Source organism: Galeopterus variegatus, unplaced genomic scaffold (assembly GCF_000696425.1).
Source record: "Galeopterus variegatus unplaced genomic scaffold, G_variegatus-3.0.2 Scaffold109, whole genome shotgun sequence".
Classification (NCBI taxonomy): domain Eukaryota; kingdom Metazoa; phylum Chordata; class Mammalia; order Dermoptera; family Cynocephalidae; genus Galeopterus; species Galeopterus variegatus.
The window spans coordinates 943,941-965,791 of NW_007726220.1; the positions used below are offsets into that span (position 1 = coordinate 943,941).

General features: G+C 53.2%; 2 protein-coding genes and 1 pseudogene across 4 annotated transcripts in view; 2 read left to right on the plus strand and 1 right to left on the minus strand.

Moving 5' to 3' along the window:
- Positions 1-2,618: 2,618 nt before the first annotated feature.
- On the plus strand, positions 2,619-5,799 carry LOC103602052 (annotated as a pseudogene).
- Positions 5,800-6,076: 277 nt separating this feature from the next.
- Positions 6,077-9,253, plus strand: GPR3 (G protein-coupled receptor 3). Of its 2 annotated transcripts, none has more exons than XM_008586341.1 (2): positions 6,077-6,164; positions 7,241-9,253. In XM_008586341.1, the coding sequence occupies exon 2, from the start codon at positions 7,246-7,248 to the stop codon at positions 8,236-8,238; it is 993 nt and encodes a 330-aa protein (XP_008584563.1). In that variant the 5' UTR covers positions 6,077-6,164; positions 7,241-7,245; the 3' UTR covers positions 8,239-9,253. The 2 variants fall into 2 exon arrangements, with proteins under 2 accessions (XP_008584563.1, XP_008584571.1); XM_008586349.1 differs by lacking the exon at positions 6,077-6,164 and adding an exon at positions 6,979-7,069 and having other exon boundaries at positions 7,241-8,547.
- Positions 9,254-20,370: 11,117 nt separating this feature from the next.
- The window catches only part of WASF2 (WAS protein family, member 2), a 79,136-nt gene continuing 77,655 nt past the window's right edge, over positions 20,371-21,851 (minus strand). The window contains exon 9 of one of the 2 annotated variants that reach the window (XM_008586361.1): positions 20,371-20,910. In XM_008586361.1, the coding sequence (XP_008584583.1) occupies positions 20,753-20,910 (158 nt within the window). In that variant the 3' untranslated portion in view covers positions 20,371-20,752. The remainder of the gene's footprint in view (positions 20,911-21,851) is intronic. The other variant, XM_008586369.1, reaches the window with a different exon arrangement.

Here is a 21,851-nt window from a genome sequence, read left to right on the forward strand (position 1 = left end):
CGGAGGCGCGGCCAGATAAGGGCGTGGCTAGTGGGCGCGGCTAGGTGGGGCGGGGTTCGGTGGTCTGGGGCGGGGCTTGAACAAAAGGGGGCGGAGTCCAGAACTATTTGCAGACTTGGTTGCTTGGTGCCGCCACCGGCAGCTTCATGAAAACTCTAAGTAGCCACTGTTATCTCTGCTTCACAGGTGAGGAAACAGGCTCAGAAAAGGTGAGTGACTAGTTGGAGGTCACAGAATTAGTGGCAAATCTGGATTTGAAGTGAGGACATTTTCCTGCCTTCAGCGTTTGTCTGAGGCCAGGCCTTGTTGGGTGCACCCTCCAGCCAGGCCCCATGACCGCTGAGACCGCGGAGACGGGCCTCAGCTGGCCCCTCGCCTCTGGTCACGCAGCCCCAGCTTCGGTGCTCCCTCCTTTCTGCCCTTCAGCCCAACGTGTCTGCCTCCAGTCCACCACACCCTCTGGCCAAGTCATGGGTCTCGCCAGTATTAGGTCAATGAGGCCTTTCCGAAGCCTTCCCCCATGGCCACCACTCCTGCTCTGGCACCAGCCCCTTTTAGTTCTTCTACTCCCTCTGCAGCCGCTCCTCAGGTTCCTTAGGAGGCACTTCCTCCTCCCCTCCCCTCCCTTTCCCCCCCCATCTGCCTCTCCTCCTGACCCCCTCTTAATCCGTGGCGGCCCAGTTTAGTCCTTAGCCCTATTCCATACTCTCCTGGGGTCATCTTGGCCATTCCTCTGCCGGCAGTCCCCATTTAAAAGTCAAGTCTCTAATCTCCATCTCCAGGCCAGTTCAGGCTCTATCGCTGCCACACCTGTAACTAATACTTACTACTAGCAGAATGTATATTCTACAAAGAGCCTTTACTTGCAGCTGCTTGTCTAATAGCCACAACTAACCCCTAGGCATGGGTTTCGTTGTCCACAATTTGCAGGCTGTTCAGGAACACACAGTGACAGCACAGCGGGTCAAAGCCACAGTCGAATGAAGCTAGAGGCCACTGTCCCCTCTGCTACGCCTCCTGTGGGTCCACCTGCTTCCTGGGCACCTTCACCTGAGTGTCCCTCAGGCCCCTGAAACTTCCCAGCCCCTTTTCTCCACTCAGGGAGGCCCCTTCATCCCCTCAGCCACCCAGGTTGGAAATCATAGTCTCATCTTCACCTCCTCCGTCTGTCTCAGCCCCCAGATTAAAATCCTTTGGATTCTGCCCCTAAGTGTCTCCTGGGCCCTGCTCCCTCATCCTCCCTCTGCTGGCCTCTCTGCCTCCAGGCCCCTTCCCAAGCTTGCCCTCACAGTGCAGTGCTCTTCTGAAACCATAGATTTGACCCCATCTCTTCCAGTTAACAACTTTTCAACAATGGTTTGGCCTCCACAACCCTTTGATTCATGGCTCTAGAAGTCTCTCTATCTTGTCTCGGGTTCTCCCCGTCACTTTCCTACTGTCCAAGACGATAGAATAGCAGGCCCCCTGGTCATACCTCCTTGATTTATCCTGTTCTCTCTCCTACAGGGTCTTCCTCCACCCCTGACTCCATCTGCCTGGCAAACTAATCCTTCAAGACATCACTAAAAGGCCACCTCTTGCACAAAGCCCTCTCTGCCTGTCTGAGATGAAACTGAGCTGCTTCAGCACTTGTCCCAGCTAGTAGATCCGAATCCATCTGAATATCTTGCCTGAATGACTGCAGTGGCCTCCTAGTGGGGCTTCTGCTCTCCACCCCCCAGTCTGTTCTCCACTTGGCCGTCAGAGTGATCCTTTGAAAACATGTCAGATCAATTCACTCCTCTGCTGAAGTCCACCAATGGCCCCTGTCTCACTGCTTTCCATGACCCGCGTAATCTCCTACCCACCTCTCCCCTTTCCTCATTTGACTCCAGACACACTAGACTCCTTTCTAGTCCTCAAACACATCATCTCCTTCCCTCCTCAGGGACTTTGCATTTGCCGTGACCTCTCTTTGATCAATTGACTTGTTCCATGACCTCCGTACCTAACAGAGGTCTCCTGGTTATTTTACGTCACAACCCCTGCTTTTTCCTTAGAGCATGTATCAAATGTATAATTAATTACTCACTTGTTTCCTAGGCTGTAAGTTCTGTGAAGGCAGGAACCACGTTTATCTTCTTCCCTAGTGAACTCTTTGCACACAATAAGAGCTAAATAGATGTTTATTAAGTAACCATACCAGACCATGTTGTGACTGTTCATGTACACATTTGTCTGCCCTACCAGTCTGTGAGACCCTCAAGGGCTCCCTACTTGTTCATTTCTCCCCATTAAAATGGAAGCTCCTTGAAGAAGCAGGGATTTTTGTTCACTACTGTATCCTCTGTGTCTAGCAAATAGTAGATGCTCAATAAATATTTATTGAATGTTGAAAAAGCAGAAATATAGCTAGATCACCTCTCCATCCCTAGCACTTACTGAAATCCAAGCTCAGGGAACCTGTCAGTGAATATTGGCTGAGGGGATGGGTCTGTGCTAAGAATGCACGCACTGACGATGCCCAGACCCCCGGGTTTTGGACAAGGGGCTTAGGTATGGAGATTGACACACATACACATGCATATGCACACACACACCTCCCTTTAGAATTTAGGCCCAAGGAATTCCCCAGACTGATGGAGAAGAAAGGTAGGTAAGGAAAGAAGCCTCACCTGGAAGTGAGCGCTCACAGCCATCTGGTGGCCACCTGGGGAACTGCGGGTATTGTCAGCCCAAGTCAAACTACCCCTAGCTCCTTCTGGGGAGAGGGTAAGATCTAGGCTAGAATGGAAGGCACACTGGATTTGGTTACAGAAGGATCTGGCTTCAAATGACAGCACCTGGAAGGTGGGAAAGATTGGAGAGGGTATCAATAGTGGGGAAGAATCAAGGAGGTGGGGAATCAAGAATCAAGAATCATAGGGCTGCCTCTTCCTCTAGCGAGCAGCTCTTCAGGGAGGAGGGACCTGATTGGCAGTGATGGCCCAATTGTCCTGTCAGCAGGGGCAGTTTAACGCAAGAGAGAGAGCATGCGTGTGAAAATCCTAGCCTCGCTTCAGGCTCTTGGGTCTCTGGGGTTTCTCAGGGTTAGAAATGTCACTGCAGTCTTTTCCTCCCTGGCTGTCTGAGAATCAACCTCCATTGTGAAGGGCACAGTAACTATTTGGATCAGGAAGTTCATTACCAACCAGCTACTTCAGCGGAACAAATGGTCATCGATGCCTTTCACCCTGGGAGGGCACCAGTACCTTCACAGAGATTTGGGAAAAACTAGCCAAAATATACAAAACCACACTGGAGGTCATCTTTGTAGCTGGATTCAGAGCCCGTTTTGGTGGTGGCCAGTCAGCTTGGGCATGATTTACTGTTCCTTAGATTATGCAAAGAAAAAGTAATCCAAACACAGACTTGCAGGACATGGCCCATATGAGAAGAAAAATACCATAAGAAAACTGCTAATGGAACTCAAGAACAGAATGAAGACAGTCTGAGGGACCCCAAAGGCCAATGCTGAAGCTGGAAAACAGAAAGATTCTGCAATGATTTTATCTGCAGTGATGGTACAAATTTTGCACCAGAGGATTAACACACTATGAAAACTTCAAGAAATATATCACTGACATCCAGAATAGCAGAAGATAGTCTCCCATGCACCCCTTTCTTGCCACCCTCCTAGCAGCCTTCACCCTTCTCTGAGACCAGAGCTCTACTGGGATCCAGCTCTGATCAGGAGGAAAGTGGACACCTGAGTCTTGGGGTGCTGACGCCCTTGTCTCCTCTCTGACACCCCCACCTTCCTTAACACCAGGTGTACTCCTACTCTCCCTGTGGCTTCCTTCTTTCTCCAGCTGTTCCTTTTTAGTTTAATCATCCAGTCAACAAATATTTATGAAACACCCATTATTTGTCAGGCACTGTTCTCAGCAGAAAATAGGATGTAGTCACTACCCTCATGGAGCTTATATTCTAATGGAGCTGTCACATAGTAAGGAAACAAACAAACATGAATAAATATGTAATTTCAGGAGAGCTACATGCTCTGAAAAATAATAAATCAAGAGAAAGGGAGAGTGATGGGGAAGGGAGTGATAATCTGGGATAGAGGTCAGAGAAGCCCATTTTGGGGCTTTTTTTGGGCATTTGGCAGCAGAGACCTGGAGACCTGGAGGAGGCAAAGGGGTTTTAGGCAGATGGGACAGCGAGTGCAAAGGTCCGGGAACAGGAACGCCCTCATCCACAGTTTGTGCCTTCAGTGGCATGTTCCCCAAGGCCTCCCCTCACTCTGCTCTCTCCCCTGGGTGATGTCAGCTGCCTCTAGACCCTCAATTACCACCTGCACACCTATGCCTCTCAGGTGTCCTCCATTGGCCAGACATATCACTGATAGCCAACACATAGCCAGTGCCGATAACATGCTGGCCCCTTCCCAACAATCCTATGAGGCAGGTACTAATATTATCCCTGTTTTATAGATGATAAAACAGGCACAGAGAGCCTAAGAAACTTCCCAAAGTAACACAGCTAGGAAATGGAGGAATTGGGATTTGAATCCAGTCTACACTCCGGCCACCATCTTTCCTACCTGCTTAGCACCCCAAACTCACCACATCCAACTCAAAATACATCATCTTCCCTAGCCCCGGCCCCCTCCTCTTCCCATGTTCCCTGCCACCAGCCTTCCCCACTGCCCCATACCCAAGCCCCAAGCCTGCTCAACGGACCCTGACTTGGGAGCTGCAGTGGTGCTGTGATGGGGAGAGGAGTCAGGTGGGGCCTGGGATCTGGGCCCCACTTGTTTCATCAAGCCCAAAACCCGATCCTCCTCCCCACCCCCTCCCACAGGCCTGGATGATTCTAGTGAGGATCAAAGTTAGAGACATAGGGAGGAGGAGGAGTCAGCTCCTCTTCCCCAAACGGCCACATCTGTTACACCTGGAGAAGTCTGCTGGGGAGGGTCCCTGGCATTGAGGACAGGCAGGATTGGGTGCCTGAAATGGGAGGCTGAGAGGCGTCTGCCCTGAGGACTGAGCTGTCAGGTATTCTGCTTCCAAGTTCTTCCCGGCTCCCCATCTCCTGCTGCTTCAGGGAAGTGCCCCCCACCCCACCATGCTGGCTTTCCAGATCCTTGAATAAATAATTCAGGCTTTGAAATCTTGCCAGGCCCACCCCTCCTGTGCTGTGAGGATGCTATTGGGCTGACATGAGTGACGTCACCCAGATCCTTATCCCAGCCCCAGCATCACGGGACCTGCCCTGACAGCAACTTCAGTCACTGTTAGTACAGACCCTCTACCCTGTCTCCCTCACCCTGGGGCCCACTCACCACAGTCACCTGATATCTTCTACAACCCTTATGACTTTGTCACCTCAATACCTCAGCACTTCTCACAGGGTCATGGTGACCTGAAGTCCCATCACCTGGACGGTCTGTCCTCCCTGCCACCGTCTTTCCTACCGTGGGAACCCTGTACTCCATCATGCTGCAGAGTCACGCTGACACTGCTATGGCTGCCCCGGGGCTTCCTCTTTTACCCTCGGCGTCCCACGGCCACCATCCCCCAAGATTCTGTCACCATGCTCAGACTGTCACTGCCACCCACATTTCTGCTCCCTTGTGCTCCTGTCACTGTCACCTCAGGGCTCCCTCCTCTCGGCAACCCCGTCATCCTCATCAGGGACGCCCATTCAGTCCCATCACTCGGCCTCCGTCACCTAGATTCCGTCAGCCTGTCTCTGCCACCCGAGGGTCCCATCACTCCACAGCCTATCCGGGTGCCCTTTCCGCTCCGCCTCCCACATCCCCTGAAGCTTCCCTGAGACTTTTCCAAGGCTCTCTCACCAGCGCCTCCGAAACCCCTGGCCCGCAGAGGGCGCAGCGTCAAGGACAGTACGGGCCGACTCGGGAGGGGGCGGCGCCGCGGCCACGGTCGCTTTTTATGAATGGGGGAGCGGGCGGTGCGAGGCCTCATTACTATGCCGCGCAGCCGGCGTTGCGCCCCAGCGCGCTGCGCCCATTGGCCAAGCGGGCAGTGACGTCACAGAACCGGTGGCCGGGGGCGGGGCGGCGTGACTCACGCCGCTTCTCCCGCGGCAGCGGGGGCTTCTCCGGGTCCGCGCACACCCTGAGCCGCCAGGACCCGCGCCGAACCTCCCCGTGGCCCGGCTGCGCCCGGTCCTGAGCGGTGAGTAGCGGGCCCCGCGGCGGGCACCAGGCATCCGGGAGGGCACGCAGGATCCTGGGACTCTGGGCCGGCGGAAGGCTGCTGGCCAGGGTCGGAGGTCGCGGCCGGGATGCTGGGTTAGCAGGCTGGGGCCCAAGAGTTTGGGTGCTGTAGCCGTCAGTTGGGTGACCTGGCGAAGGATGAGCATTCCTGCAGGGACCCGAGGTCCTGGAGGGACGGATGGTTATTTGAGGTTGGGCCGGCAGGAGGCGTTTGGGGCAGGGACCCCGGCGTCTGAGCAGCAGGAGGTGTCTGACTTAGGCATCCAGACATCAGGGCAGAAGGCGGAGTCAGGCTCAAGATCCAGGTGTCCGGGCTGGAGAGGTCTGACTCAGGGACCCAGGCTTCCGGGGGGGGGGGGGGGTCTGTTCCAGAGACCTGGAGATTCAGGCAGAAAGAGGGTTCCAGCCGGTCCAGACAGACGTCTGGGAGGAGGTGTGTTGGGTGGGACTGAATTCCCAAGTGTTGTTACCCTAGGAGCGTGGGGTGAGGCTGGAGGGAGCTTCACGCGCATTCCCTGGGGGCGGAGGCAGGGGCTGGCAGGACTGAGAATCGTGAGGGGTCTGGGAGTCTCAGAAAGGAGCCAGCGTCATCCTCTCTGATGGGAGGGAGCAGAGCTGCCCTCACTGTTGAGAAGTATTTCTCTCCCCCAGTCTTGAGCCTTTCAGGGGGCATCCTCTGGATCCTATGGGCCCCCATCCATGTATGGCAACCCTTCTTCCGGTCCTTCTCTGGTCACACATGTGGGAAAAAGAGGCCTGCAGGACCTTAAAGGATTGGAAGGGAAGGTGAACAGACCCAGAACAGGGATCCCCAGGAAAAGACACCACCTGTTTAGAGGCCTGGGGGCATTGGAGAGGACAAAGGTAACCTGGGAAGAGCCTCAGGTCATGAATGAGGGGACAAGGCATTGGGACCCTACCAGGTATTCTGAGGAGAGACTCCTACCACCTATCCTGAGGGGCACCTCACCCCCTCCAGACCCCTCCTCCCACTACCCAGCCCTGCCAGCTTCTCACAGGGCCTTTCTCCTGCAGGTACCATGACGTGGGGTGCAGGCAGCCCCCTGGCCTGGCTCTCAGCTGGCTCTGACAACGTGAATGTGAGCAGTGTGGGCCCAGCAGAGGGTCCCACGGGCCCAGCTACAACACTGCCCTCGCCCAGGGCCTGGGATGTGGTGCTGTGCATCTCAGGCACCCTGGTGTCCTGCGAAAATGCGCTGGTGGTGGCCATCATCGTGGGCACTCCCACCTTCCGCGCCCCCATGTTCCTGCTAGTGGGCAACCTGGCTGTGGCAGACCTGCTGGCAGGCCTAGGCCTGGTCCTACACTTTGCTGCTGTCTTCTGCATTGGCTCGGTGGAGATGAGCCTGGTGCTGGTGGGTGTGCTGGCAATGGCCTTTACCGCCAGTGTCGGCAGCCTACTGGCCATCACTGTTGACCGCTACCTTTCTCTGTACAATGCCCTCACCTACTACTCGGAGACAACAGTAACACGGACCTACGTGATGCTGGCTCTAGTGTGGGGGGGTGCCCTGGGCCTGGGGCTGCTGCCTGTGCTAGCCTGGAACTGCCTAGATGGCCTGATCACATGTGGCGTGGTATATCCACTCTCCAAGAACCATCTGGTGGTCCTGGCCATTGCCTTCTTCATGGTGTTTGGCATCATGCTGCAGCTCTATGCCCAGATCTGCCGCATCGTCTGCCGCCATGCCCAGCAGATTGCCCTCCAGCGGCACCTGCTGCCTGCCTCCCACTATGTGGCCACCCGCAAGGGCATTGCCACACTGGCTGTGGTGCTTGGCGCCTTTGCTGCCTGCTGGTTGCCCTTCACCGTCTACTGCCTGCTGGGCGATGCCCACTCCCCACCCCTCTACACCTATCTCACCCTGCTCCCTGCCACCTACAACTCCATGATCAACCCCATCATCTATGCCTTCCGCAACCAGGACGTGCAGAAGGTGCTGTGGGCCATCTGTTGCTGCTGTTCCTCTTCCAAGATCCCCTTCCGATCCCGTTCCCCCAGTGACGTCTAGTTGCATCCCTGGTTACCCTTTCAGCCCTGATCACTACAGAATTCTAGAATGTTAGGTTCTCCAGGCTTTATTCCAAACCCCCAGCTCCACACCCCCAAGACCCAGCTGGTTCTGGAGTTCTAGGGCATTGGGTGTTTCAGGATTCTGTTCAGATCCCTGGGGGGCCCAGCTGGCTCCATGGTTCTAGAATGTTCAGGTGGTCAGGGTCGCACTCAGAAATGGTCCACGGCCTAGCTGGTTTGCAATTCCAGAATGCTGGGAGTTTTATAGTTGCCATTCCAAGTCCCTCTCCCAAACTTGACCTTGACCGTGTCACTTTACTTTTGAATTGCTGAGCTAAAGAGAGGTTAGTCACTGAGTTGCCTAGATAAGAGAAAGATTTATCTATATATATATATGTGCACATACAAAGAGAGTATCTATTTATGGTTTATTTATTTATTTATAAATTTATTTATGGGTGGTAAGGGGAAAAAAAGAGACCCACGTCTTGAAATCCAGGCCATACCGGGGTACCCCCAGTCCTTATACCCCCATTTCTGACCTCAATTCCTGGAGGGGGGAAAGGGAGAAAGAGAAACCACATATTTTGTTATTATTTTTGCTTATTTTTTATCGAAGAGATCATAGAAACCAGAGTCTTCTCCCCAGGCCCGCCCCGCTCGGGTTTACAGGGGGAACACACCAGCCTCTGGTTTTTTATTTTTTTAAGAAGCCATCACCTGAGCAACCGAGAATTCCTCTGCGCTGGGGGCTGGCTGCCCTCTGGTGGCCGTTTGGGGGAAACTGCAACCCGGCCAGGCAGCCGGGACCAGAACATGCAACCCCAACTCCTCTCCAGCCTGGTGTCCAGCGCCATAGCCATGGCCTGGGAGCCAGGCCTCACCTTGGGGTGCCCTAGAGGAGGCAGGGCATGAGCCAACACCCCATCCCTCTGCCAACTGGGTTATGGCCCCCAGTGTATTCCCTGTTCCTGTCCCCAACCCAACTCAATAAAAAATGATTTTGTGATAAATATATTTCTGTATGTTTGTGTGGAGGGTGTGGAGTGGGGCCTGGTGGGAGGTAGCCTGAAATGAGAGGGTCAGGCCAGGCATGGGGGGTCTGGAAAGCTGGAAAACCAGTGTAGAGTGTGGCTGGCTGGTGACCGCCCCCCCACCCCCCAAGGATGACAGTGCCCCTCTACTCAGACCCGGGCACTGCCTGGCAAGGACCTCTCCTCCCGCTAGGGGCAGAAACCAGGATGTAGGCCCTTCTTGGGTTGAAGATGCCCACATCCAGCCCACATTAGACGGGTTTGGGGCTTTGTCATGAAGACTATGTTCAAAGTATGTCAGTTTCCTTAATAATAATAGCCCCTCCTAATAGTGGGTGTCCACTGTATGCTAGGCACTGCGCTAAGTGCTGCCTCACTTATGCCTAACAAGCATTCTGTGCCACAAGTCATATTTTCTCCAGCCGGTGACTGGCCCTGGGTCATTCAGCTAGAAAGTTGTACAGCTAGGATTCAGACCTGGAATATTTGTTTTCTAGAATCTGTGCTCTGTCTATGGGGCGATGGCCTCTCATTTCCTTCCTTCCAAAGCCTGGGGCTTAGGATATTCTGGACACTGATTTAAGGTGGAGTTCATTCTCAGGGTCACTGGGCCACATTTAGGAGGTGGTTGGATGAGGTCAATCTGGAGCTGGAAGAGCTTCTTGTCTATGCAAAAGTGAGTGACTATAAGCGTATGCATTTGGGGTTATATGTGTGCATGGCCGAGTTTGGGTGTTTGGCGAGGGGAAGAGGACTCCAGAAAGAATGTGTTTATCTGGCAAGGGCAGGAGCAGGTTTGGGGTGTGGCTGAAGAGGAAACTGATTAGCCAAGACTCCCAGCCTCTCAGGCCTTCCGGTTGGGCAAAGCCTAGGGGTGGGGCCCTCGGAGCATTTCTGGCCCACCCCTTCATCACACAGAGGGAGACGAGGCCCAAAGAGGAGCAGCCATGTGTTCACCATTCAAAGTCACACAGCTGTGCCAGGCTAGGATGCAGGTCTTTCTCCATTTCCCTGGACAGAGAGAGCTCTTTTGCCTGGTGTTGAAGACCCTTCTCTAAGAATGGCCACAGGAGTTCAAGGCAGGTGGACATGCCACCAGGCCCAGGCACAACGTGGGGAGGCCCCACCAAGTCAGGCTGAGCCCTATCCTCTCTCCCCATCTTCCTGGAAGGTCCCTGGGAAAAGACCCCCACTCGGTAAGCACCTCCCCTATGCCAAACTTGGAGCCAAACATTTCACACATCTCCCTGGCTTCAGGTGGGTACTATCGCTCTCCCCGTTTTACAAGAGGAAGCTGAGGCTCTGAGAGTCATGAACTTCCATTCACTCGCTGCTCTCCTGTGGACAGCTTACATTCTAGTTGAGGGAAATAACAATGAACAGAAAAGTTTCCAAAAAATGTAATGTTAGATAAGTCCTCGGAGAAAAATAAAGTAGGGAAGGATAGGAAGTATGTGAGTAATTTTTATTTATTTATTTAGCGGCTGGCCGGTCTAGGGATCAGAACCTGTGACCTGGGGTTGTAAGTCTGTACTCTAAACAACTGAGCTAACGGGCCAACTGATTATGTGAGTTATTTTAAAATAATGATGGCCAAGAAAGGCCTCCCTGAAAGGTGACATTTGGTTTGCCCAAAGTCACATAGTTAGTAAGGAATTGAGCTGGGATTTGAACCAAGGTCCATCTGACTCCAACTTAGTTTCTTTCCTGGTTGAGGAAGTGGGCTCCAGGAAAAACTCAGAAGCAGCAAGCAAGGAAATTGGGGTAGGAAGGCCTGTCCCCAGGCTGGGGAGTAGCTGAGGGTGTCCAGGTGACCCCCCAAATGCTAGGAGGGGCCATGGAGGGAAGGGCCTTCTTGCCCCCCCCCAATGCTCCTGAGGAGCCCCCAGCAGGTGCCCATGCTGCCTTGGGTGGGGCTGGGCCCTTTGCTTCCCCTGCCCTGCTTCCCGCTCCAGGGCCCAAGCAGGCTCCTACTGCCTGCCATCCTTGTGTCTGGGAGGGTCTGTGTTGGGCCCCTGTGCTGATGGTCTTCCTCCGTCTGTGCTGGGTCTGAGGCATTTCTGGGAGCCTGCATCTGGGGCCTCTGTCTTGGGTCCTGAGCCCACCCTAAGGGCTGTCTGAATCTGTCCCTCAGGTTGGAGCCTGTGTGTAGTGGACTGGTTGGGCTTTCCCTCCTCCTGAAATTCTGCAGACGCAGGTCCTCACTGTGCCCCTGCCCCATGATTCCTGCAGGAAGCCTGTGCAGCTGAGCCCTGCTGTGGCCATGGAGCTGTGATGAATACAATACACCTTACTACACCTTCCTGAGTGAACATTTGAGGAGCAGGCTTACCTTCCTCCTCAGAGTGGAGGTCCCTGAAGGAAGGGCTGTGTGTCCCTCCTCCAACTAAGGGCCACTGAGAGAAGGGATATACCTGTCCCCTCAAACTGAAGGCTCCTGAAAGCAGATCTCTCCTTGAAACTAGGGGCTCCTGAGGAGGGTCATATCTCCCTCCTCAGACTGGAAACTCCTGAGATCTGGGCTCTGTCTCTTGCCTTCGACTGAGGGCCCCTGAAAGCAGGGTCATGTCTTTTGCAGAGTGAGAGCCCCTAGCAGCAGGACTGCGTCTTCCCCCTCAGACTTAAGCCTCCTATGTTTCTTTCTGCCTCAGACTCCTCTGGTGCTCAGCCAGGGGCTGCTCAGCACCACAGGTTGGGTGTGTGTGTGTGCGTGCGTGTGTGTGTATGTGTGTGTGTGTGTGTGTGTGTGTATGTGTTTGGGGAGGGGTAGCCAAGCCTCCCAGCCTCTCTGTCTCTGCCAGCTTTCCATCCCCCATGCCTGATCCCACCCAGCTACAGAGGCCCAAGAGGGTGAGCTGGGCAGTGGGGCTCCCTGAATTGGGGGAGGGCATAGAGCCCCACCTTCCTGCTGCGGGTAGGCCCTGGGATGGGGGTGGGGCCCATCTCTCCTCCCCTTCTCCTCTGGTCCTATGTGGTGTGTGTGGGGGGGCAGCCCCGAACGCTGAGCCCCCGCTGGGGCCATGACCGCCTCTCCCTGCAATAAGTGAGGAGACAGCAGCTATTAATATAAGATGAGTTCACGGGCTCACAGCTTCCGCAGGCTGGAAAACAGGCTCCCGGGGCCGGGGGCTGCGGCAAGGCTCGTCTGTCAGATTCCCTCCTGGAGATTGGAGACCGCCAGCCCGCATCCCCCAGCTCCTTCTGTGCTGAGACCTGCACAAACACGGACACATGCACAAGGGCACACACAGACACACATACGGGCGTCCAGGCCCCTGGCTGTTCAGAGCAAACACACACAAACACATTCATGTATACACAGACACATCTGCGCAACAGTGCACACACACTTGTGCACACAGATACATCATTGCACATGTATACACAGACCATGTCAACTTTATGTGCACATTTTCATGCTGGAGCTTATACTTGAGTGTACGTACAGGCCCTTGCACATGTGTATACACAGAGACCCTTGTATACACATGTGCACACAGATCTAGACATGCATGAGTACCCAAACCCATTTGCACACCACTGCACACCCACATATACACAGACAGAAAACTGCACCTGTGTATACAGATGGTGTCTATACACATTTGCATGCAGGACCACACTCAGGGCCTTGAGTGCATGTACATGCCCTTTCACACACAGTGCACACACACTTGTATATGTGCTCTGCTGCTGTCCGTGCTCAGCAATCACAGATTCAGAGGCCAACCCTTGGTTTCCAGCACCAACGGGCCGGTTCAGCACCCTCTCCCAGTCCCCCCACTCCCCCACCCTCATGACAGGCAGCTCATGCTTCTGCCAACCCCAATGCCTGCCTTTGGCTTCCCGCCCCCTGGGGGTCCCCAGATCCCTGATTAACCCCCTCGTTAATTGGCCACCAGCTCCTTGACTTTGCTGCAGGCCTTCTCGGGAGCTGGGAGCAAGCTGCTTCTGCTGCAAATTGGCCAAGCAGGATGGGACTGGGGAATTGTGTGCATGTGTGAAGTGAAGGTGGGAGTGCTGTGAGCCCAGTGCCTGGCTCTTGGGAGGCGCTCCTATGATTCTTGTGCACACAGTCACATAAAGCCATCCCTGCATGCACATTTACACACACTCACCAGTCATGTGTGTACACATATTCTAGCCCACTCTACACACCAGTACATGTGGACATTTGCACATACCCAAGTACAATTGTGAACATACCAAGTATGCACGCAAGCAAAATTTTATATGTGCATAGTCACCTGCCAGATATGCAGACTCCATTTTTAATGAACATCTGAACATACACAAATATACCTCAACTAAACAAATGCAGTTACATGTATACAGGTTTGCAAACACATACATGTTACATGTAATGAATGTCCTCCTAAGTGTACTTGTAGGCATGCATGCACATGCATCCACATTGAGTGCACACACGTGGAGTCCAGACATGCACACACTACCACTTACATGTGTACATGTCTTGGTGAACAAGCCACCAAGTGGTCACAGGCTAGGAAGAACCCCCTTTAGCCTGTCTCCGGCTTTGCATCAAAGGAAGCTTGAGGTCTGCTTAGTCTACTGTTGGGGGAAGGAGTGGTGGAACCCACCCAGGTTTCAAGTTGCCTTTTCTTAGCCTCCATGCTACATGCCTAAGCTTGGGACCTCCTCTGAGTCCCCTCCAAACATTCAGGCAGCCACAGGGACCCTGTCAGTGCTCCCAGACAAAAGGGCAAAGTCTCTGGCTTTCTCCCCTGTAAGTTCCAGGCCCCTTGGCTCTGGGCCCAAGCCCACAGGCATGCTGCTCCCTTATAGGCAGTCTGGGACATTGGACAGAAGAGAGTTTCTATTTCCATGTCTACTGCCAGCTTGCTCTGTGACTTTGGGCAAGTTGCTGTGACCCTCTGGGCCTTGCCTCCCTCATCTGTAAAATAGGAATAAAAAGCTGTGTGTTGGTAATACTTCCAAGACTGTCCTGAGGCATCGATGGGGTCGTGCTTATGGATGTGCTTTACTCAGACACACAAGTCTGGGAGCCATTTCAGTTCCTAAGATGGTGAAATACCAGAATGGAGGGGCAGCATAAGTCATCACGGTCAACTCTGTTGAAATAGTGAGAAAGCTAAGGCCCAGAGAAATAGCGGCAAGGAAGGAGCTAGAAGACCCGACCTCTGACTTAGCCAGGAAGCGTGCTTCTCTTTAATTATGGATGCAGACTGTGAGCACATGTGTGCACAGCTCCTTAGGTAAGGGCAAGGATGGCTGCCGCTGAAATGGGAGAGTGTCTATGCAGGACCCCTTGCCCCAAGTATTACCTGCCCTTCTGTCACCATAGGACTGATAATTCTACCATGAAGGCTTCCTTTGGTTGTTAAAAGCCTTTTTGTCCTTAAACTTGAAGAACACCCTCTAGACACCCAAATCTCCTGGGGCTGCGGGGCAGTCCAGGGCAAGCACCTGAAACTAATCCCAGCCTCGTGATCTGGGAAGGAAGTAGCTGACAACCACCCCAGAGCAGAACTTCTAGGAAATGTGCCAGGTTACCCTGGCCACTGGACAGCCAGGAGGGGGCAGTGAGGAACTGGTGGAGGCAGTGAGTAGGGACTGTTTAAGGTTTGCCTGCTATTATGTGTGCTCCTGTAATTGTATGCTGATTTGTGTCCTTGTTTGCACAAAGGCAGGGGCCTGTGCACAATGTGTGCATGTGTCCCTGGGCCTGGGTTCTGATGTGTGCCCACTCAACATGTGCCTCTACATGTACACGTCTGGGTATGCATAAATGTGTGTAAATGAATGTGTGCGTGTGTTTGTGTATACCGGGCAGCGGATGCCTGTGTGAAGCCCCAGCCCATACCTAAGGAACCCACTTTGTTCCCAGGTAGCTGAGGGTGCAGGGTACTTCCTGTTTTAAGGCCTAGGATAGCTGTGTCCTCCTCAATCAAGCTTGCTTGATTTCGAAGCAATAGCAAAAATCATCTGTTATTGCACATGTAAAATAGACACCAGTAGGTAAGGTAGATAAGAATTGAAAGCTTTCATGCCCCTACAACTCCCCTAAAGACCATGATTCTGGATGGAGAGATTCTTCAGCTGTTTAAATAGAATGGTGGACAGGGCCTGGGCTCTGGCTTGAGAGAGACCCCATGTGCCATGGCTGTGTTCCTGGTCAGCTGCATGATCTTAGGCAACTCACTTTACCTCTGTGAACCCGTTCTTCTCATGTGTAAAACAGACAACTCTTGCCTCTCAAGACTGAAGTAAAGTATATGAAGTCTTTGGCATGCAGTGGGTGCTCAATAAACGCTCATTCTTCTGAGGATTAGACCAAGGAGGTGCAGTGACTTGCACAGGGTCACAGTTCCCAGGTGGCGGAGCTAGAATTCAAGCTCAGGCCTCGGGCTTCCCAGAACCACATTCCTTCCCTCCAATTCCCTCGCAAGGGTGGCTCCCGACACAACCATTTTGTCTTCTGCCAGGGCGGGCGTCTGGCTGCCTGTCAGTCACCGGCCTCGGGAAGCCAAGTGCTGACTAAACACAGGCCTGAGCAGCGGCGGGGGGTGGCGGGGGCAGGCTCTGCAGGGGCGAGCCGGCTCTATGCCCCCCTCCCCGGCATTCCCACCTCCAGCGATGAGCTCACAGCGGCTGGCGCAGCAGTTGCTGACAATTCAAAACTTCTGCCCCCCTCTCCTGGGATGTTAGTGGGTGACTCTCTCTCTGAACAGCAGGCGTGATGGCAGAGTCACCGACCCTGCTCCCGCCCCTCTCCCGGGGGCCACCCCACTGTGTCTGCTGGGTCCGGAACTGGGTGTCTGCTCATAAATTACCCCAGGGACAGTTACCCACAGCAGCTGTGCTCGGAACAACCGTTGCTTCCTGGGTAGGTCATTTTTTTGGGTCAGAATATAAACCCAGTCCCCTCGCCTCCCCCAGGCAGAAGGGGCATGCAGCAGCCTAAACCTTTTATCGGATTCCATTGTAAGTCGTTCTATTTAAGGTAAGTTGCTTGGGTCTGAGATGCAGACAAGATGCCGTCCAGATGTTGGGAGGCGGCATCAGCATTCAGCCTGTGCTCCTCTCCTGCCTGATGCAAGGGTTGCCAGCAGCTTGTCTCCCCAGCCTCAGCACACCTCCTTCCTCACGGGTAGGGGGCCTGGGCTCTGGGCCTCTAAGTCCCTCAACTTAGGTCTCCACCTAAACCAGAATGGTTCCCAGGCTTCTCCCCAGGCTTCTCCCTGAACATGGTGCACCACCCACACCCAGCAGCCTCCTGCCCTTCCAGCCCCCACCAGGCCCCCTCCAAAGCTCTGGTGGCCACTTGTGGCTATTAGTGTTGCCCCCTTCTAATCTTGTCTCCCATTAAAACAACACACACACCAGAGGTAGCTGACTGATTACAAAGACTTTATCAAATTATTTAAAATGTTGGCATTTATGTATTCACATGTATAACATAAAATAGTTGCATGGAACCTTCAGGTCACTGGGGTATAAATGTAGTACAAACATGAGCCTGGTAGGGAAGACAAGAGACCAGGTTTGGAGCCACTGGGCTTTTAAAAACTGGATGTATTTCTAAGACTCTGAGAAGAACAGGGCAGAAGAGGAAAGGATCACTTTAGGGGTTTGGCTTAACCCCACTGCTCAGATCTCCAACTGAAGAGCTCCTTTCCCATCCTCAGGGGGAAAGGGCCTATTTTCAGACTGTATCCCCACTACCAATACATCCACTCCCTAAAATCTTGTTGTTTTTGTTTTAAAAGATGACCGGTAAGGGGATCTCAACCCTTGGCTTGGTGTTGTCAGCACCACGCTCAGCCAGTGAGCCAACTGGCCATCCCTATATAGGATCCGAACCTGCAGCCTTGGTGTCCCGAGTGAGCCACAGGCCGGCCCTACACTCCCTAAAATCTTGATGTGACAAACACACCCAAGAACCCACTGGAATAGGCCCTTATAAATATATTTATATCATAGAAAACAAGGCACTTTGGGAGCATTATAGCTTACTCTCCTACATGTACATCATTCTAGACAGAAAGTAAAAATTGGTTAGTTTCTCAAGTGAATTAACTGAATAAAATTAATACAATAACAAAATTGTTCCCTGTCCCTCACTGAGGCCCTGCTAAAGTGAACGTGGCAGGAGGCACAGAATGAGGCACATCTTTGTGCCATACCTGGTCCCAGGTCAGTTGGGCCACGGTAGAGCTCAAAGCCTGATGCCCTGGGAAACCTGCCATCTCTCAGGAGCAAAAGCCCCCAGCCTTGGAGCACTGCCCCTCTCCCCCCACCAGGCATGAGGTCAGGAGAGGGGCTGCAGTGGAAGGCAGTCCTGGAGCAGAGAAGGGACACGGTGGGAATGCTTAAGCAGGGTCACCAAAGCCACAGAGACCTCAATCTGTCCAAGCTGGCGCTGCAAAGTCGGAGGATAGGCGCCACGGGAAGAGATTTCACATTAGCCCTGACAACACCACCTCAGCTCTGCAGTGACATTGGCCAGGGTCGTTTCTGAGGGCGCTCAAGCTTCCGCTGGAGGCGAGCTGGAGCTTGGGCCAGCTGCTCTGGGCCTCCAAGGGATGGCTGAGTCTGCCCCCCCTCACCCCCACAGGCTGCCTCTTTGGAATGTACCCATCTCACGACCAAGGCAAAGCCACAAGTCACTTCTGACACTGCCGATTGGAAGCTGGGCCCCTGGGCCACAGGAATGGGGGCAGGTCCCCTGAGCTGGGCAAACCAGGAAGGGAGGAGGTTCCTTGGTTTCAATGTAACAGTCCTTATGGACCATTGTCACATACTCTTACCAGCCTTAGCCCAGATTAAATAATCACTAACTTTGCATTCTACAATTACAGTATTCCAAAAACACATGATTACCTGCACTGGGTCCTTTATCATCTTATAGGGCTCTGGGTTTAAAGAAGAAAATTTTTTTTGGTGCACATATGGATAGGTAGAGCCCAGAGGGCCTCTCAGCTGACTGGGTCCCCAGCCCCCCGAGCTGAGGAGGCTCCGCAAGGCCGGCTGCTACAAAGTGCCGAGCTTGGCTGCATAGATTTTAATGAGAGCGTCAGGCAGAGCTGTGCTGTTGCTCTCCGGGACTTGCAGATCATTACCAAACCAGCTGTAGGATGAGAACACAGCACACTGAAACCCTAGGAGGTCACTGAGCTAATGATCTAATCCTACCTTCTGCAGGCAGTGCCCCTCCCCACCTCCTCCTGCCCCCAGCCCTTTCCACAGTGGACTCTGTCCACTCCAGAAGCCAGACCAATACTACCCCCCTCAAGGTCAGAGCAGAATGATAGTGAGTGGCTCTGGCTCCCCCTTTTCCGGAAAGGAGGGAGGATGGGGGTAATTTAGTCAAAGCCATTAGGCCCAAACTCTGGCCTGGCCAGGCCCCAGGATGCCTATTTGGGAGAACGGATGCCCTCCGCCTGCTGCTCCAGCCACTGCTGGGCTGCAGCCAGGGCACCTTCACCGGCCATTTTAGGGTTCTGATGAAAGCACCTTCAGCTTCCCAGGGTGGGAAACAAGGCGGGGGCACACACAGCCTGGTGTGCTCCGCATGGAGCCTGGTACCAAGCCCTGTGCCAGAGACACCTGCCCTGGAAAGAGGGATGAGGGTATACTGGAGTAGCCACAGCAGGAGGGCATGCTGGCACCTACAGGCTCAGTCCCCACCTCCTGAGTTCCAGGAAACAAGGCGGAGAGGAAGCATTGAGCAAGGGCACAGCGGCAGTACCCATGATTATACACACTCTCCTCAAGCCGGAGGGGTTTACGAGGGCTTTGGCAATTACTACAACCATTTGCTGTGCTGGGTAGAGACAGATCCTGTTTCTCTTTGTTTCAGGGCTCTGAAAGCCGGAGAAACCAGGAGAAGCCTATTTCAGCATAAGAGGCTACATAATAGTTAGGGCAGAAGAGAAGAAACCTCACTGTTGGCCAGAGCTGATCAGTTTTTTTCTGAATAATAGCACCTGTGTATTAGCTCTGGGAATAAGGGGGGAGGGAACAACACCACGTGCAGTGAGGGAGAAGCTGCAAATGGGACCCAGTTTCCCTCTGCCTTTCAGCCCTCCTCATGGCTGCCAGGCCCCCCCCAGGCAGGTACCAGTGGAGCCTGCTAGCCTGAGGGACTGAAGTTTCTATAGTTGGCAGAACCTATGCTTAAATTGGGGAAATAAAAGAGGGAGGAGTTGCAGAGGAATTGAAAACAGCACCTGTCAAAGCTGCCTACCCTCTTCGTTCTCTCACTACCTCTAGTCCCCCAGAACAGCAGCTCTCAGGGCCATGTGGTTGGTTGATAATAGGAAAGGGGCAAAAAGAATTACAAGGGAGGCTAGAAGGGTCTGAGCAGCCCTGACAGTGCTGGCACAGGCCCTGAGCCCTCCCACTGGGACCCCCACCTACAGTGAGGTCTGGAATAGCTTACAGCCAAGACAGCTCTGCCCAGGCTCCAACAGGTGCCCATTATTTGGTCCCAGAAAACACAGGTGACTTGGAATCAGGAACTCTGGGCCCTAGCTTTGTCACTAGTCAACTGTGTGACCTTGAGAAAGTCATTTCCCAACTCTAGGTCTCAGAATCCTTAAGAGGGTAGGACCCAAAGAGTTCCACCATCCTTCCAGTCCTGCAGTTCCAAGTCTCTAAGCTTTGCTCCTGTCAGCCAGTAGAGGTCCAGGTCCCTGTGTGTCAGGGCTAGTTTGGTCATGGACATAAGAAGTTAAAACTGGGCTGTGCTGCCTGAAGGCACCTAGGAGTAAGGGAGGGGCACTTAAGGGACACCTAAACATCATACTCACCAAGAGGGAGGCAACAACCTTGGCCTTCCGAAAGGCATCAAAAGGATGGGCGAGGGGAGACATCCTTCAGAGGCTCAATGCCTCCTGGAACAGAGGGAATAGCAGGCATAGAGATCGCTTAACAAAAGGCAGCCCCACCCTGCTTTGCTGATCAGGGCAGAGGGTAAGCAGAAGGGTGCGGCAGTCTGGCTGCTACAGCATTTGGCCTGCTCTGCCCTCTCGGTGTGTGGGAAAGGGGCTGGCTCTGTCCACACAGGCCACTCTCACTGCTTTAGGACCAGAAGATGCTGGCATTATTTGAAGTAGCTGAGGCCAAAGATTTTGGAAGAAGACCACAGTTGAAAATGGCTCCTAGAGGAAGGCATCATCTCCACCTGAAATCCAATCAAAGGGATCTGCTTTGGGGTTTTTCCTTCCTTTCAATATGCAACTGTCACTTGAAGAGAGACCATCTCAGCTACTGAACCTCAGGAGCCCCAAGGGGCCTGACAATGGGGAGAGGAAATACATGTCGATTTGGAGGAAGCACTTGGACATATCTTTGGTTGCTTCAGGGAAGGCTTTGGCCCCTTGAAATTCTTTTTTTCCCCCTCTCCTTTTCCCCCATGGGACTGTTGGGGTAGGCATCAAAGAAGGCAGGTAGGAAGGAAAGAAAAAGGAGGTGGGCATCAGGGAGTAAAAGTTAATCCGACCAGTCGTCCTCATCAAACTCAGAGGAGTCATCTTCTGAGTCGCTGTACTCAACAGCAATGCGACGTGACAAGATGGTGGCCACGTCGTTGCCCACAACATCCCGCTTCTCTTGCTCCCGCTGCTCCTCAACCCTGCGCAGCTGAAAGCCTAGTGGGAGAGACAGAGAAAGGTTGAGAAGGCACATCCTCAGCCTCAGTATCCATCCAGGACTGGGTAAGGGGGAGTGGCCACTCATGGGGGAGCACTGGAAAGGACAGAGAAAAAGGAGGACCCTTGGGGAAAGCAAAGAGGGAAAGGAGATTAGCAGAAAAATAAGTAAAGATGGGGTTTTATAAAATTGGTGGCCTGGGTGCAACAGACAGATGTGTCTGAAAGGAAGCCTGCTGTCCTTCCTGGCTTACTTACTCTCAGGCTGGTTAGGACAGTACTTTCTCTCAAGAGTTTTGAGTGGGCACCATACCCCACCTAGGAGGCACTCAAATTCCATCAATTATAATGGGGCTCAGCTGCCCTAGATTGTATCCTCTGGACTAGAAGTTCCTTGAGGATCACAAATTGAACAAACCACTACAATCCCTTGGTAACAAACCTGACCCCTAACAGAGAAGAAGTGGTTGGGGAGAGTGAGATAATGATGGAAGGGGAGGGGAGAAAAGAGAGAAGGAGATAAGAGGAAAAGGGTGAGAAACAAGCGGGGGAGAAAGAAGGAAAGAAGAAAGGAAGAGCAGTGGAGGTCAGTGAGTGAGAGTCCAGCTAAAGAAGTACCCGCTGGGAAAGTGATTCTTGTTTTTTCCTGAGGCATAGAACCCTTCTGAGAACCTGATAAAAAATAAGGATCCTTCCCCAAGTAAAAAAATGCATGCAAAGATACACAAAGCATGAATTTTCAAGGAGTTCAAAGATCCCAGGCTGAGAATTCTTTACTTTAAATCAAAGTGGAAAAAACCTAAATCTCCATATTTTTAGGGTGAAGTTTCTTTTCAGGCTCCAGTGAGGCTTGAGGTCCCAATCTCTCCCCACCCAATGAAGGCTATTCCCTGGGAAGGGCACAGAGCTCCCCTCACCCCCCCCCCCCCCCCCCCCCCCCC